At 61.3% G+C, this 14,841-nt stretch overlaps 1 protein-coding gene across 5 annotated transcripts in view; it reads right to left on the minus strand.

Annotated features, from left to right (window-relative positions):
* The window catches only part of Tpst2 (tyrosylprotein sulfotransferase 2), a 42,467-nt gene that overhangs the window by 17,537 nt on the left and 10,089 nt on the right, over window positions 1-14,841 (minus strand). For 2 of the 5 annotated variants that reach the window (XM_078039651.1, XM_078039652.1), the window contains exon 1: window positions 9,778-10,156. The exons of 1 other annotated variant lie outside the window; for it this stretch is intronic. In XM_078039651.1, the coding sequence (XP_077895777.1) occupies window positions 9,778-9,827 (50 nt within the window). In that variant the 5' untranslated portion in view covers window positions 9,828-10,156. Of the gene's footprint in view, window positions 1-254; window positions 393-9,777; window positions 10,211-14,841 lie in introns of those variants that run through there. 2 more of the 5 variants (XR_013434994.1, XM_078039653.1) reach the window with 2 other exon arrangements.

Below are 14,841 nucleotides of genomic sequence, written 5' to 3' on the forward strand. Positions count from 1 at the left end.
AGCTCGGGAGGCTGAGGCAGGAGGATGGCAAGTTCAAAGCCAGCCTCAGCCACAGCGAGGCCCTCCGTGAGACCCTGTCTCTAAATAAAATACAGAAGAGAACAGGGCTGGGGTGGGGCTCAGGGGTCGGGTGCCCTGGGTTCAATCCCTGGTGCCCCCACCCCCGCCACCAAAAAGAAAAAGAAGACAAAGAGTCTAGCTGGACGTTGCTCTTGGCCTCTCCCTGTCCTCCCTCGGACCTGCCCACTCCTCACCTGTTCCTGAAGCCCCAGATCAGTCAGCACACCTAGCACCAGCAGAGAGAGGGTCCACGGCCACGGCCAGCCCCCCAGCAACTGCAGCGGCTCAGGCCTGCGCCCCTGGACGAGGACGGCCGGCTGCGCCCCTGGAACAAAGGGAGCTCACGGGGCCACGCACTTGAAGCTCTTCCGGAGGCAGATGGCAGCGGCCCAGCTGCCCTCGGCGGCCCTTGAAATGCCAGTGAGCCCGCGGCGCCCGCCAGCCTGGGCTTCCCACGGCCACGGCCCCCCTCCCCTGGAGACGGCTGGCCAGGGCCTCGCGACTCTCAGAGACGCGGGCGCATCCCACCAGCAGCCGGTGGAAACTGAGACCCAAGTCCAGCCTGGGACAGACGGTCAGCCTTGCTTCTGAGTGGCCAGAAGCTGCAGGTGGCCAGGGGCCACTGTGCGGGACAGCACAGATCTGGAGCGGGAGTTGGCAGGCGACACGCTGCGGCCAGCCCAGCCCAGCGGCCCTGGAGCCGAGTGTGCTCTGCGCGTCCAGCCCTCTGCCTCGGGGGCTCCGTGTCCCAGACTCAACCGACCTCCGAGGGGATATTTGGGAAAAACGTCGCCCGGTGCCGAGCATGAGGGCCCCTCCCTGCAGGAAGACGCGCCCCGGGTGCGGAGAGGCCCTCACGGGGCACAGGCGTCAGAAGGATGGAGAGGCCGCTCCGAGGCCACTGGAGGGTGTGCCCAGGGTCACTGCAAACCCGAGAACCTGAGCCCCCGCGGGTGTGGGCACCAACGGTGAGGCAGGGTGTCCCAGAACCAGCCCTGTATGCCAAGGGACAGCTAGACGCTTTGTCACCGGGAGAAGAGGGAGGAGAGGAGGCCCTGCAGGTGAGCACCTAAGAGCTTCCACGCCTAAGAGCTGCCGCGGGACACAGAGTCAGAGGACCCCGGGACACTGAGAGTCAGAGGACCCTGGCCCTGGGAGGTCCCTGTCACAGCAGGGCTCTGTTGGACTGCACTCACGCAGGAAAGGTGACAAGCAGGGGTGGGGGCCAACAAACCCTCCTCTTCTGATAGGAGGTCATCAGCATTTATTAAACACCACTGTATATTTACCACCAAACCCAGGTCTCTTGCTGTGTGTCCCTGGTACATTGCTTGACATCTCTGAGCCTGTCTCTCAGCCTATTTCCCCATCTGTGTGACATGAGGAGGACGACAATACCTCCTCGGAGGTGCGCACAGGGTTCAGGCACTGGAAATGTGGCCAGGGCCAGGAGGAGCTGTCTCTGGGGTCCAGGGGAGGGGAGAAAGCCACGCCGCCTGGGCAGCAGCCTGCAGGGGGAGGTTCTCACTGGGTTTGGTAAGTGAGGAGGTCGCGGCTCTGGGGGACGATGGATGTGACTACAAGAGGCCAGTTTCCAAACACGAGACGCCATGTGCTGTGGTGTCACCGGCTCCTGGGTGGGGGCTGCGGGGTCCTGCAGCCGACCCAGGGCTGCCTGCTGACCCAGGGCTGCCCGCTGAGGGCACTAGGGAGGGGGGAGGCAGGAGGCTCGAGGCTGGCGACACCCAGACGCGGTACCCACGATTGTCTGCTCAGCACCTACTACGCGCCTGGCTCCGCTCCTGCTGGTGAGACATCAGGGTGACGAGGGCCGCTCCTGTCATGCTGCGGACACTCCAGCGGGGGCAGCTGGGGGCTCCGAGGGACACGCCACAGAGGGGGCACTCCCAGCGGGGAAGAGGCCCAAGGATGGCTGGGAACTGTTCCTTTCTGAGCCCGCCTCGCTGCTCCAAGCTCAGCCCTAACAGGGCTCCCAGGAAACCAGTGGCCGGGTGCGGGAGGGGGCAGTGCCAGCACACGAGGCCAGCTGAGGGTGCCCTTGTGCCCAGCTCGGCCTGGCCCTGCGTCCTCCCTGGAGCAGCTCCCAGACTCCCCTCTGTCACGGTGACAGCCCACGCTGCAGGGCCCCCCAGGCTCCACACCGCACCCCATGCCTCGCCTTTGCAGAGCTGGGAGGCCAGAGCTCCCGGGGACCAGTGACCTCTGATCCCAAGGATGTGAGAGAAGGGGACAGTGATCCCGAGGCCCTGGACGCGGGGCATGAAGAGCATGTGGAGTTGCTCTGGGGGCAGGAGAGGGGGGCAGGCTGCTGGCCTGCTGCCCAAGAGGCCTTAGCTTACACCTATGGGCACTGACCCTATTAACCATCCACTTCCTGGAGCTCAGAGAGGTCAGACAACCTGCCCAAGGCCACACAGCAGGCTGGTCTGGACGCCAAGTAGAAAATCGGCACTGCTTTCTCTCCAGAGCCCCCGCTCCTGAGGGTGGCCTCCCCCCAACCCCAGTGCCACCCAGCCTCTCTCCCCCGGGGACGTGAGGAGCAGGGAGATCACATGCAGGGTCCCTCCTCGGAGGCTGGGGCGTTCTGGGAGGCTCTGCCTGCACACCCTCCTCCCAGCAACGCTTGCTCGGGACTTGCAAGGTCCACACACGTTGGCATCTAACCTGGGCATATCGTCAGTGTCGCACGGGCGAGGACGGAGGGGACACCTGTTCCACCCTCCACTCTGCTGGCGGAGCCCGAGAGGCCTGAGGGAGACTTTCTGCACACGTGTGGCTGAGTTCCAGGGAAGCGACTTCATGCGCCCAGAGGGCAAGCGGGGGCCTGTCCTCGGCTGTGGCTGGCCAGCTCCCTGCCAACACCGTGGACAGGCTCGGGCAGCACGCAGCCTGCAGGCTGATCTGGGCCCGTCTCAGAAGGACCACTGGGAGGACCCAGGCGGCCAGTCTGGGGTGAGTAAGAGAGTCGTGGAGAATTCCAGAAATCCAGCCCGCAGGTGCCTAACTAAGGCCTGGAGCAGGCAGGCGTGTGTGCGCTGGGAAGTTTTGCACGTGTTGGTGCTAACACCACCGCAGGGGTTAGGAATGACCCTTAGCCTTATTTGGCTCAGAGAGGTGAAGCACTTTGTCGGAGGTCACTCAGCTGCTAAGTACCTGGGCCTGAGCTGGAGCCCGCGTCTGCCTGGCACCGCAGCCCAGGCTCTGCCGCGCTCCCTGCACCCGCCCCACACAGGCGCAGAGGCTCTGTGCCCGGGGGAGGCGCTGCTCGGGTGGGGGCCGACTCCGACCCCGGCACCCCCCTGTACCTGGCGCAGCCCCTGTGAGGCTTCGAAGAGGAACACGGAGCTTCTGCCCAGTGAACCAGGCGAACAGGAAACGACTTCCGTCCTCGCCCCCTCTGGCCACAGAATCCTGTCTCCACTCCTCCGCCAGGAAGCGGTCAGAGGCGCTGAGCACCCGCGAGGAGTCCCCCCGCCTGGGCCCGAGTCCTGCTCTGCTGACCAGAGCAGCGCCGTGGGCCTGGCGGGGGCAGAGCCGCCCTGTGCCAGGTCCTGTCCGGATGCCAGGTGACACCTGCGCCCCTGGTACAGTCGGCCTGACACGTGCTCTGCACAGGCCCTGCTGGGCCCGTCAGTTCCTCCCCTTTAGGGGGTCCTTACTCTTCAGTGCACTTCAGGGGGCCCTGGACGGCAAAGTGCCTGTCCCCAAACATAAGGGCCTTTAGGTCAACAGTGGGGCTCAGAGACCCAACAGCAGGGCACAGACGTGACGCCGATCTGTAAACCTACAGCGGAGCTGAGGTCACCGCTCCCCAGCCCTGGCCACGGCAACGTCACGGCGCGCGCCCATAATTCCTGGGACACCGGAGTCTGCGGCAGGAGGACCACAAGTTTGAGGCCAACTACTTAGCAAGACATGGTCTCAAATTTTTAAAAAAGGTTTGGATGTAGCTCAATGGCGGGTCCAATTCCCAGTACCACCACAAGATGAAAGAAGTGTAGCACCTACAGTCAGGTGCGGTACGTGTCCCTTGGCACTGAAATCCACTGCGCATCCGATGGTTATGTTGAGGGACTCCTCTACTTATTACAAACAGTGTGCAGGGTTCCTCCACCAGCACCCCCAGTCTCTTTTTTTTTTGTCCTGGGGGTTGAACCCCAGGGTGCTTACCCACTGAGCCCCGTCCCCAGCCCTGTTCTGTGTTTATTCAAGACAGGGTCTCACTGAGCTGCTGAGGGCCTCACTGTGGCTGAGGCTGGCTCTGGACTCAGGATCCTCAGCCTCCGGAGCCGCTGGGAGGACAGATGAGCACTGGCTCTCTCCTCCTGACTGCACAGAGACCTCGCGGACAGACTGATGTGCCCCACAGGCGAGGGTTGGCCAGAGGAGCTCTGTGATCTGAGCGCAACAAGTCAGTCAGGCACCCATTTGTCACAACACGCCCATCATCACGGGAGGGAGCGCCACGTGCTCTGATCTGGAGACCTAAGCGGGTCCCGGGGGTCTGCAGGCGCCGCCCCTTCCCTCCTCTGTGAACTCCCTCTCTGGGAACCGAACCTAGGGTTCAAGGCTCCCACCAGGAACGCTCCCAGACGGGGATTGGGAAATGCCGCGGGCATGTCCTAGGAGGGTGCGGCTCGGACAGACGCAGGTGTGTCCTCGGCTTGACCGTTCTCCAGCTATGTGGCCCCGAGCCAGCGACTTCTCCTTTCTGAGCCTCATTTCTAACATGAGAGTGGACACAGCAACTGGCTGGTCACCAGGCTGGCATCCAGCCTGACCTTGGTGACGTCAGTTCCCATGGCCACCGACGTTCATGGGGACGCGATCCTGCCCGCAGGGAGCATGCAGATTAGGGTGGATGGCAAGATGGAGGTGTGCAGGTGGCTGCGGGGACATACACAGAGCATGCCCTCTACCAGGTCCTGTCCAGAATACCAGATGACACACAGCGGACAGACAGACAGGCCCCGCAGCAGACGGAACCCAGCATATTACTAACCTCCCATAGCAACCCGCGGAGAGAGGACACCTCCCTGACCAGGTGACCAATAAGAAACCCAGACACCTGGGCACGATGGCACGCGCCTGTCATCCCAGCAGCTCGGGAGGCTGAGGCTTCTGAGTTCAAGGCCAGCCTCGGCAACTCAGGGAGACCCTGTCTCTAAATAAAATACAAAAAAGGGCTGGGGATGGGGCTCAGTGGGTGAGGGCCCTGAGTTCAATCCCCAGTACCCGCCCGCCCCCTCCCCCAATTAAAAAAAAAAAATAGAAGCCCCACAGCCAGGGGTGGGAGGCAGCTCCAGGCTCCACTGGCTGCGGGCTGCGGGGGCGGTGGTGTCCAAGTCTGCAGCTTATCTGGCCTTTGGCGCCACACGGAGCACTGGGCTGTCTGGGATACCTGCAGGCCCCTTCCCAGAGTGACACTGTTGAATGGAATCAACTGAACTATGAAGGGTAGAAGAAGGGCCAGTGTGGCCAATTGGCCAAGAGCCTGGCGACAGCCGCCCGCGTGCGCCTCCACTGAAGCAGCAGTGACAAGACCTGGAGGCACGTCCAGGGTCTGCCCTCGCACTCACATGGGCGCTGTGAGACAGACACCGCCGCAACCGAGATGTGACTGGGGAAACTGATGCTGGCCCTACCACTGACATTTGTCACCTGTAGTAAAAATGCGATTTTTCTCCCAAATTCCGGAGCCCCCAATTAACAACCCCTGCTGGGATCTGATTCCTGCGGCCTCTGGGCCAGCAGCTGTGGTCCTGCCTCCTCCTCCAGCCCCCTGCTGCCTGTACCCAACTCTGGCCACAAACTCAAGAGTGGTAGGGACCTAGGAGGCTGAGGCAGGAGGATCTCGAGTTTGAGGCCCTAAGCCACTCAGTGAGGCCCTGTCTCTAAATAAAACACAAAATAGGGCTGGGGACGGGGCTCAGTGGTTAAGCGTCCCTGAGTTAAATCCCAGGTACCAAAAAACAAAAACAAAAGAGCGGCAGGGATTCATCCTGGGAGTGCCCCATGGAGATCCTGAGCGCAGCTGGGACACTTCAGTTTTACTTAAGAAGCAAACGCAGACAGCCACAGCGACTGGGCAGAGAACACGCCTGCCTGCCCTTCAGCTCACCGGGTGCCAGCCAGTGGCCTCGGTGTTGACAGAGACAGCAGGGACTGCAGTGAGGGTGACCTTGGCCACAGATCCCACACACAGCCCCCAGGAGGGAGACTCCGTGTCTCCGTCATCGAGGGTGGGCCGGAGCAGCCCAGGCCGGGGACAGAGCCCTGGTGGGGGTCAGCTGGCTCGGTCTACACCCACTTGTGCCCCAGAAGCCCTGCACTACCACGTCCCATCTCTGGGCCTCAGTTTCCTCATCTGTCCGATGGTTCAGTGCGTCTCACCAGCAGGGCAGCAGATTCAGCAGCAACCCCCCTGCGGGGGCAGAGGGCAGTGGCGAGGGCAGGCGGTGGGGTCCCTGCAGCTCTTCACCACGGCATCGAGGGTGGGATGAGCACAGGAGGAGCTGGACCCGGGTGGGCTCTCTCTGCTGTCCCTGGCTGTGCCGCTCAGGGCAATTCTCTGGCCTCTCTGGGCCTTGGTTCTCCAGGAGACAGTGGCAATCACTGGTGAACCGCCAATTTCTGTCACCAAGGGTGACCCCCGAACACACACACCCAAGGGCGTCATGAACACTGTGTCATCTGACCCTCGGTGCCATAAAGGAGGGGGTGCACGATGTCCCACCTTACAGATGAGGCTGTGGGCCATGAAGTTCCATTCCTCGACCAGAGGCACAGCCCCCTGTAGGGACAAAGGCCCATCTCTAGGAGTGCCAGCCTCCCCTCCAAGGCGGTGGGCACACTTGGCCTCGTCTGTGCGAATGGCCAACCTGCAGGTCTGAGGCCCCGAGGGATGGCCAGACGGGACGGGCAGAGCCGCGCAGTGCTGCAGCCCCCCCAAGGTGCCCTGCGCCTGGCCGCTCCTGCCCCCAGGATCGGCTTCCAGGGCAGCCTGGGCTCCGTCTGCCCATCTGGGTGGCAGCACCTTCAGCAGCCGGAACCTTCTCTGCCCCCACGGCAGTCCCCAGGAAGGTGCCGGCGCCAGTGTGGCCACATTCTGTGTGTCAGGGTGTTCATTTCTGTGGTGCGGAACTGCACCGGGGCCTGTGCACAGGGCGGGGGGCAGCGCCACCGACGGCTAAGCCCCCAGCCCCGAGCCATGCTCCCAGCCCCAGGGCCGACGGTTTAAAGAGCACAGTGTCCCTTCCACATCTGTCCACGGGAACCACCCCTGGCTCAGCTCCTCCAGGCTGCGTGGGTGATGGAGAGGGACACAACATCAGGTCCAAGTGCCCAGGGGGCCCCGGTCACGCCATGCCCCAGACAGTTGGGCCTGGAGCGCCAACGCCCACAGCTGTCGGGACCCCCACGGTGCAGGTGGACCCCGCCCTGCAGTTCAGTGTTCCCACCTGAAAACCCGCTTTACCAGGCTGTCCAAAGGGCTTGGTGACTCAGGGTGGCAGCGGGCACCTGGCATTCCAAACACCCTGTCCCCAGTCTCCCCAGCGTCCCCAGCGTGTGTGTCCCACAGTGCCCTCCCCACTGGAGAGGACTCGGCCCTCTACGCTCCCCAGGCTCAGGACTCACCCAGCTGCCCCAGCCTGCACTTCCCCAGGGGTCCCAGCTAACTCCTGCAGGCAGGGCTTCTCAGCAAGGTGACCTGGGGACTGAGGGCGCGGTGAAGGGCTTGAGGAGCTGGGGCAAGGTCTGTCAGGGACAAGCCTCAAGACCCTCGAGACGGGGGACAGGTGGACACCAGCAGCCTCCGTTTTCTCTTCTGTAAAATGGGCTCAGCTGGATGCCTCAGAGGGCTGGGGCAGGGCGTGGCAGAGGGGCCAGGTGCCCGCCACTCCCGACCTCCCGCCGTCTCCAGAGCGCCACTAGTGACACAGTCCAGCCATGATGAACCCAGACCCGACGTGGAACAGGAGTCGCCACCCAGTAAGTCACGGGATACGACTCCAGGCGGCGGGGGGGCTCTCAGTCCCATTAGTCACGTGGGGACCAAAAAGTCCGAGAGAGAAACACCTAGAATGTAAACCAGGGCCTCGTGCTGCACGCACCCTGCCCCCAGTCCCCTCACAGACGGCGAGGTGAAGCCAGACCAAAGAAGGGGCAAGGAACCGAGGGGTTTCTAGAAGGGCCACGCAGCTCTGGGACCTTGGGCCCCGGAGGGCTGAGTTAGTGGTGGCCTGGAGCGAGCGGGAGGGGTAACCTGGGCAAGGTCACAGGCCTGGCCTCCTGCCACCGGCTGCATGCTAGGACCAGCTCAGGCCGGATGTGGCTCTGGTCAGGTCCTGGCTGGGCCGTGAGCTCTGTGACCCTGGACAGGACACTTGGCCTCTATGGGCCTCAGTTTCCTTGTCTGTAAAATGGGGCCATCAGCAGCATGTGGCTTTGGTGAGGGCGGAACAGACGCTGCAGGAAGAGCTGGCAGGACCGGGCAGGGCCAACGGGAGGCACTCTGTGTCCTGTTACCATCGTCACTGTCACTGCTGTGAGTGCAGGTGGAATGTCCCTAACACAACCTGAAAATCAGTCACATGAACCTCTCTGAGCACTGATGTGACACTTAGAAAGCTTCCAATTTTGGAGCATTTCAGAGTTTGGGGTCAGGGATGCTTAACCCCTAAAATCTCTGTAAATATTCCCAAATCTGGGGAAAAAAGAGAAATCCGAGACACTTCGGCTGCAGGCCTTTCTTGACAGGGAAACTCAGCCTGCATTTGGATGTGGCTCCCTCCTGGAGTGTCCCTCGTGGGACAGGCCTTGCCCACCAGGCGCAGAAGGTGAGCACGGGGTCCTAGGGAGCCACGGCGGCTGGCGGGTCTGGAGCAGGAGACACGACTTGGAGGCGGCGCGGGGCTGGGGGCCAGTGCCCACCTTGGAGCATCTCCGCTAAGGTCTCCACAGGCTCCTGTCCCTGGCACTCCTCCAGGGCCGCTGGACACGGCCACACCCCACCCCCCCACCTCCAGCTGTGCCTGCTTCTTGGGTGCCAGGCTGTGAATACCGAGCAGGCCACACGCTGCGGGGCTTGGGGCAGCCCGTGTGGCCTCAGTGCACAGGCGGATGACCCGGAGGCCAGGAGCCCGGCAGGGGCCATAGGGGACAGAGGCTCAGCCAGGGCACAGGCACAGAAAAGGCCCGAGGGTCTCTGCAGCCACGTCTCAGCAGAGGTGCCCTGTGGACGGAGCGGGCAGGAGCCCCACGCCGCATGCCCTGGGAGTTCAAGGCCAAACACACACTGAGGGACTGCTTAGGGCCCCTGGCCGCTCCAACGGCCCTCATGTCTGGGGACGGTTTCGGCTGTCACAGCTCAGAGCCTCACCCAGCCCACATGCCTTCGGGGCCATGGCTCAGAAGCCCCCATGCAGCCCGGCCCTGGGCCTCTGCAGCCCAGCGCCCCTGCCCCGGGCACACCCTGCCCAGGCATCACTCAGTGCCACTAACCCCAGAGCCACCCAGTAATGATGCAGGCAGAGCCCTGGCGCGCAGAGCCTGGGCCCCCCCGCGCCCATAGTGGCCCGGCTCTGCAGAGCTGCCGAAGGGTCAGCGGCCAACAACGCGCTCCCCGGGCACTGGGGACCCTGCCAGGTGCACAGCCCTGGCCCCTCCGCGCGGTCTGCCAGCCCAGGCACCCACTTGGTGAGGTCGGGGCTTGCTCCGCTGGCCGGGCCGGCGTCTCCTCTCATCCTCCCCAGGTGGAGATCGAGGTCCAGTGAGGTGTCCCTGCTGCCAGCGCTGAGGGCCAGGGGCCTCGAGGGCCGCCCCCAGCTGGGGCCTTTGGGAGCCGCCCCCGCGGCGTCTTCCTGGCCACTTCCTGCCCAGCTCCTTGGCTGCCAGAGCGGCTGGGGCAGGAGGTAGGGAGAGGCGGCTACCTGGTCCCCGGGGGAGGCTCCTGGAGAGGGACGGCTGGGGGCTGGACCAGGGCACCACTGCCCGGCTGCCCCCCTGCCTGCTCGTGTCCAGTCAAGCAGGAAGGAGGCCCAGCCTGGCGCAGGGACAGCGCCTCCAAGCACGACAGGACGCCGGGGTAAGGGGCTCAGAGCCAGGAGCAGGCACTGCTGTCACCACTGCACATCTGGGCCTCAGTCTCCTCTCCTGGAAAACGGGCCACAGCACTCCTGCAGGGCGGGAGGGAGAACTCAGGGGCTGACCAGTGAACAGAGAGCCCCCACCAGGCGCCTGGCTCCTGTCCCGCAGCCTCACAGCCACAGGCTGTGATCAGCACTGCTACGCACCCCACTTGACAGATGAAGAAACTGAGGCTCACAGAGGTACACAGGCGGGTGGCCTCGGACCCACAAGTCAGCACATCTCATCAGAACTCCGCTTCTGTAGAGCTGTGTGACCCTGAGCAAGCTGCTTCACCTCTCTGAGCCTCAGCTTCCTCAGCAGTGAAATAGGGACACAGAAACTAGAGAGGGGAAGTCCCCACACACAGAAAGTAGCACATGCACCCCCTGCTCCATCAGCCTCCCCTGAAACCAAACCAGCCGGGAACACCTGTTACCTGTGGACCCTTCTAAGCACTAGGTGCAACATGCAGGAGGCCCTGCAAAGCCCCCAGAGAGGGAAAGACACTTGTTCAAGGTCACACAGCTGGTAAGTAACTGAGAGCAGGGCTAGACAGGAAGAGGCGACACTGAACCTGAGTAGGGAGCAGGGGCAGCCTGGACGGGGTAAGGGCCACACTCAAGCTGGACAGAGTTTAAAAGAGCAACCACCAGGAGCTGAACCCAGGGGCCCTCACCCACCGAACCACACCCCCAGCCCTATGTTGTATTTTATTTAGAGACAGGGTCTGAGTTGCTTAGGGCCTTGCTGTTGTTGAGGCTGGCTTTGAACTCACCATCCTCCTGCCTCAACCTCCTGAGCCACTGAGATGACAGGTGTGCACCACTGCACCCGGTTTATTCTTAGATTTCTTAAGACTTAGTTGAAGACGTGACTCACAGACTCAAATACTTCCTTGCTTGCTTAAAAGATGCCCAAGAATGGCGCTCAGTGTCTGTTTCAAACTTTAAAGCTCAGTTCTTCAGCCACGCTCCCCACACTGCAAGGCCCCACCATGGCCAACTGCCCAGGAGCCTCCCACGATGCCCCAGCCCGGTCAGAGCTTCCCCTGGGCTCTCAGAGCATCTGCTCCCGTCCTGCTGCAGCTCCCTTCAAGGTAGGAACTACTGTATGTCAATGCCCAGCCTGATTGGTATACAGCAGGTACTTAATAGATCTTTGCAGAATCAACCTGAAATACAGGGACGGCAGACTGAAAAGCTGCCTGGTCAGTTTTTTCCGTCTTTAGTTCAAGGCTTTCTCGTATCAGCAAAGGTGCTGATGAATGTCACCGTTCTGTCTGCACACTAGGCAACGGGCTAGCACCCTACAGGATTTTAAAAGAGAAGCTGAGGCCCATATAGGTGAAGGGCTCACCTTGTGCACCAATCAATCATCATGTGGCTCAAAACTCCCAGTTCCTTCTCTCAATGATCATAATAAAATCCCACAGGAAGGAGAATATTCACAATACATGTCTAACAAGATATTTGTGTCCATAATATATAAAGAGTTCTGTGGAATCAATAAAAAGGGCAGGCAGAGCAATAGACAAGTGGGCTACTCTGAAGAAATACTTCCTAAAGGAGGGTATCCAGGTGGTCAATAAGCACAAGAAAGGGTGTCCAATCTCCTTATTCATCAGGGAAATAAATTAGAAGTACCTAGTGGGATCTATACATCTGAATAACTAAAACAAAACAAAACAAAACATAATAGCAATCATTGGCAAAGGTGGGATACAAAACTTTCAAGCTCTGCTGGTGGGAGGGTAAAACCTGGCTCCATCCCTTTGGAAAATTCTTTTTTTGGGGGGGGGGAGGGGGGTACCGGGATTGTGTTTTATTTAGAGATAGGGTCTCACTGAGTGGCTTAGGGCCTCGCTGTTGCTGAGGCTGGCTTTGAACTTACGATCCTCCTGCCTCAGCCCCTTGATGGGCTGGGATGACAGACGCGCACCATTGTGCATGGCCCTTCGGAAAACTCTTGGGCAAATTCTCATGGAATCCAGTGATTCCCCGAAAAGGGGACCTGTCAAAACTCCTCAGCAGCACTGCTGACAACAGCCCTCCACTGGGGACCACCCAGACCCCCACCCACAACAGAATGGGTGTCAGTCGATAAGAACACATGGCTACCTGGCCCTCGAGGTCAGCCAGGGCAGAGGAGGCGGAGCCTCACAGGCAGACACCAGGAGCAGCAGGAGAAGTCAACACAAGACCCTAACGTGGGTTCCCGGAGTATGAGGGCAGGCGCAGGCAGAAATGGCCCTGGCAGGGAGGTCAGGGTGGCAGTCACCCCCGGGGTGTGGCAGGAGGGGCGGGGCCAGGGTCTCTGCTCAGATCTGAGCGCTGGTCACCTGGACACCGGCACCTTGGGCTGCACTTTTCCTCATGTGTTTGACTTCAATCAGCCCAAAAGAGTCACTGTGTCAGCCACCACCAGGTCAGGCCCTGAGGCGCAGGGCCACCCGGACGCCACGCTGCAGTGGGAACACACGGCCCATTCATCCCCTCGCCCCCACGGCACGGGGGCACAGGCCCTAAAGGTGCACGGAGACCGGTTCCCGTGGTGCCACCCACGCCCCGCTCCTGGCACCGACAGACTCACACTCCATAAACCAGCGGCGGCGGGGCGGGGCTGTCTGCTGTCCCCTGCCACCCCTCTGGCGCAGGAACACTGACGGGCTTTTTCCTGGCGTGGGCCCGCCGGCCTCTCGGCTCAGGGGTGGCGCTGCAGCTCCGGCCTCTGCTCCTGGCCCGGCTGCCCCTGCCCACCAGCCCCGGGGCCCCGGAGGCTCCCTGCAGGTGACCACCGGGGCCCAACTCCAGCCTCAGGAGTGGACCGCCGCCCTTGGCGTCCCCTTGGGTCCCCGCAGCTGCAGCCACCTCCACCTTCCTGCTCAGGCCACCTCCTCAAGGCAGCTCGGTCCCTCTTCCACCCCTTCGCAGTCGGAGCAGCAGCACCCGGGGGACCTCCCCTCTAGCCACATTGCGGGGTGTCCGGTGCCCATTGACTCCCCACTGGCCTCCCTGATTCTCCCCGTCACCTCCGTCCATGTCCCTGGCGCAGCCAGAGTGACCTTATGAACACAAAAGTCACATCCTCCTCATCCTCCTCTCTGGATCCTCCCACTGCAGAGCATTCCTGAGAATGAAACTACCATGGAAAAATGCCCATCAGAGACAGTATACACAGGAGCACCTTGATACAGCTATACCTGAAGGTGAAATGCCTTTGGACTTTCCACTGATTAGAACCAATGAATTGTTTTCTTTTCTACCCTAAGTTGTCTTGAACTAGACTACCTCTCCTCACAGCCTGACTAATCCAGGCACATAGTAGGTTCTTACTGATTTGAGCATGTTTACCACTTAAAAGGTCTTCTCCCAGGCCCCAGCATGATTTTTACAAAAACCAGCCCTGACCAAGCTCCAAGTCTTCTTGGAAGAACCGGGGCAATGGCTGGGGTCAGCTAGCACTGTCAGTCCTGCCCTAAGGAAGTGAATTTGAGTTTCAACACAGAAAACTGGCTCCAGAATCTTTTTACAAAAAGGTCAGAGGGTTACTGGATATTTTTTGGCTTAGACTAACTTCCTCCTCCCCTCCACCAGTGGCAGTTCATGGATTTTTTTTTATTACACGAGCGCCCACTTCTCTGCTGTGGCTGGTTTTCAATGGCTCAGGACCAGAAGGTGAAAAGCTTGGCCAACAAAGTGAGCAAGTAATAGATACTTGCTGGATACAGCACTCCCAAAGGGGGCACCTTTTCTGGGTCTGTGCCAGGGGCATTAGATCGTCACCCAGTGGAGTTCTGGGTTTCCTATCGAGGGGGACAGGACTTAGGTGTGTTCAAGAGTGTGATTTGTGGGTCCCACTCCTGGGGTAGCACCCCTGGGACCCCAGGATCCTGCCCATGAGTCTTCCCCTCCACCCCCACCCCCACAAACCAGGGGCCCTCTTCCTCCTCATTTGCTCCTGGAAACAGGAAAAGCAAGATTCTCAAAGATTTCAAGAGCTGCTCGGAATGACAACACTTAGCCAACCTCAGAGGCGCCCCGGGAGCGGGAGGCAGGGACAGATGGATGGACAGATGGACAGCAGACACCAAGGCTCGGGGCCTTCGGGCGCCTGGCCTCTCTCGGGGAAGCTGAGTCCACAGTTGCCTGTTCTCTGCCCAGAGGCAGCTGCTACAGGGAAGGTCCCTGCGCTTGTCTGCACCTCGGTTTCCTCATCTGTGGATCGAGAGAGAACGACAGAAGCCGCTCTGCTGGGAAGGACTGAGCGTCCGCAGGAGTTCAGGTGCCACACAGTGGTGGCATCTGTGACGCTCACCACGTCCATGAGAAGGTGGCCAAGATGGTCCCTGCTTTGTGGGCAGGAAGCTGAGGAGAGGGAAGCCTCCTCCCGGGCCCCGCGTGTCCCCAGGCCTGCTGTCGACGGCCCCTGTCCCGGGTGGTCCCGAGAGCATCAAGAAGACACAGAGACTCCTGAAGGCGCCCGTCTGCTCAGGAGTGGCCAGAGGCAGGCGAGAGGCTGCGGGGCAGGGGACAGCCCCACCTCCTTGGAGTCCTTGCTGCCTCCTCTCCCGGGCTCTCCGTGTCCCCAGTCCTACGTGAAGAGGGTCCCAGAGAGCAGGACCCGGGGGAG

This window comes from Ictidomys tridecemlineatus, chromosome 2 (assembly GCF_052094955.1).
Source record: "Ictidomys tridecemlineatus isolate mIctTri1 chromosome 2, mIctTri1.hap1, whole genome shotgun sequence".
Lineage (NCBI taxonomy): Eukaryota > Metazoa > Chordata > Mammalia > Rodentia > Sciuridae > Ictidomys > Ictidomys tridecemlineatus.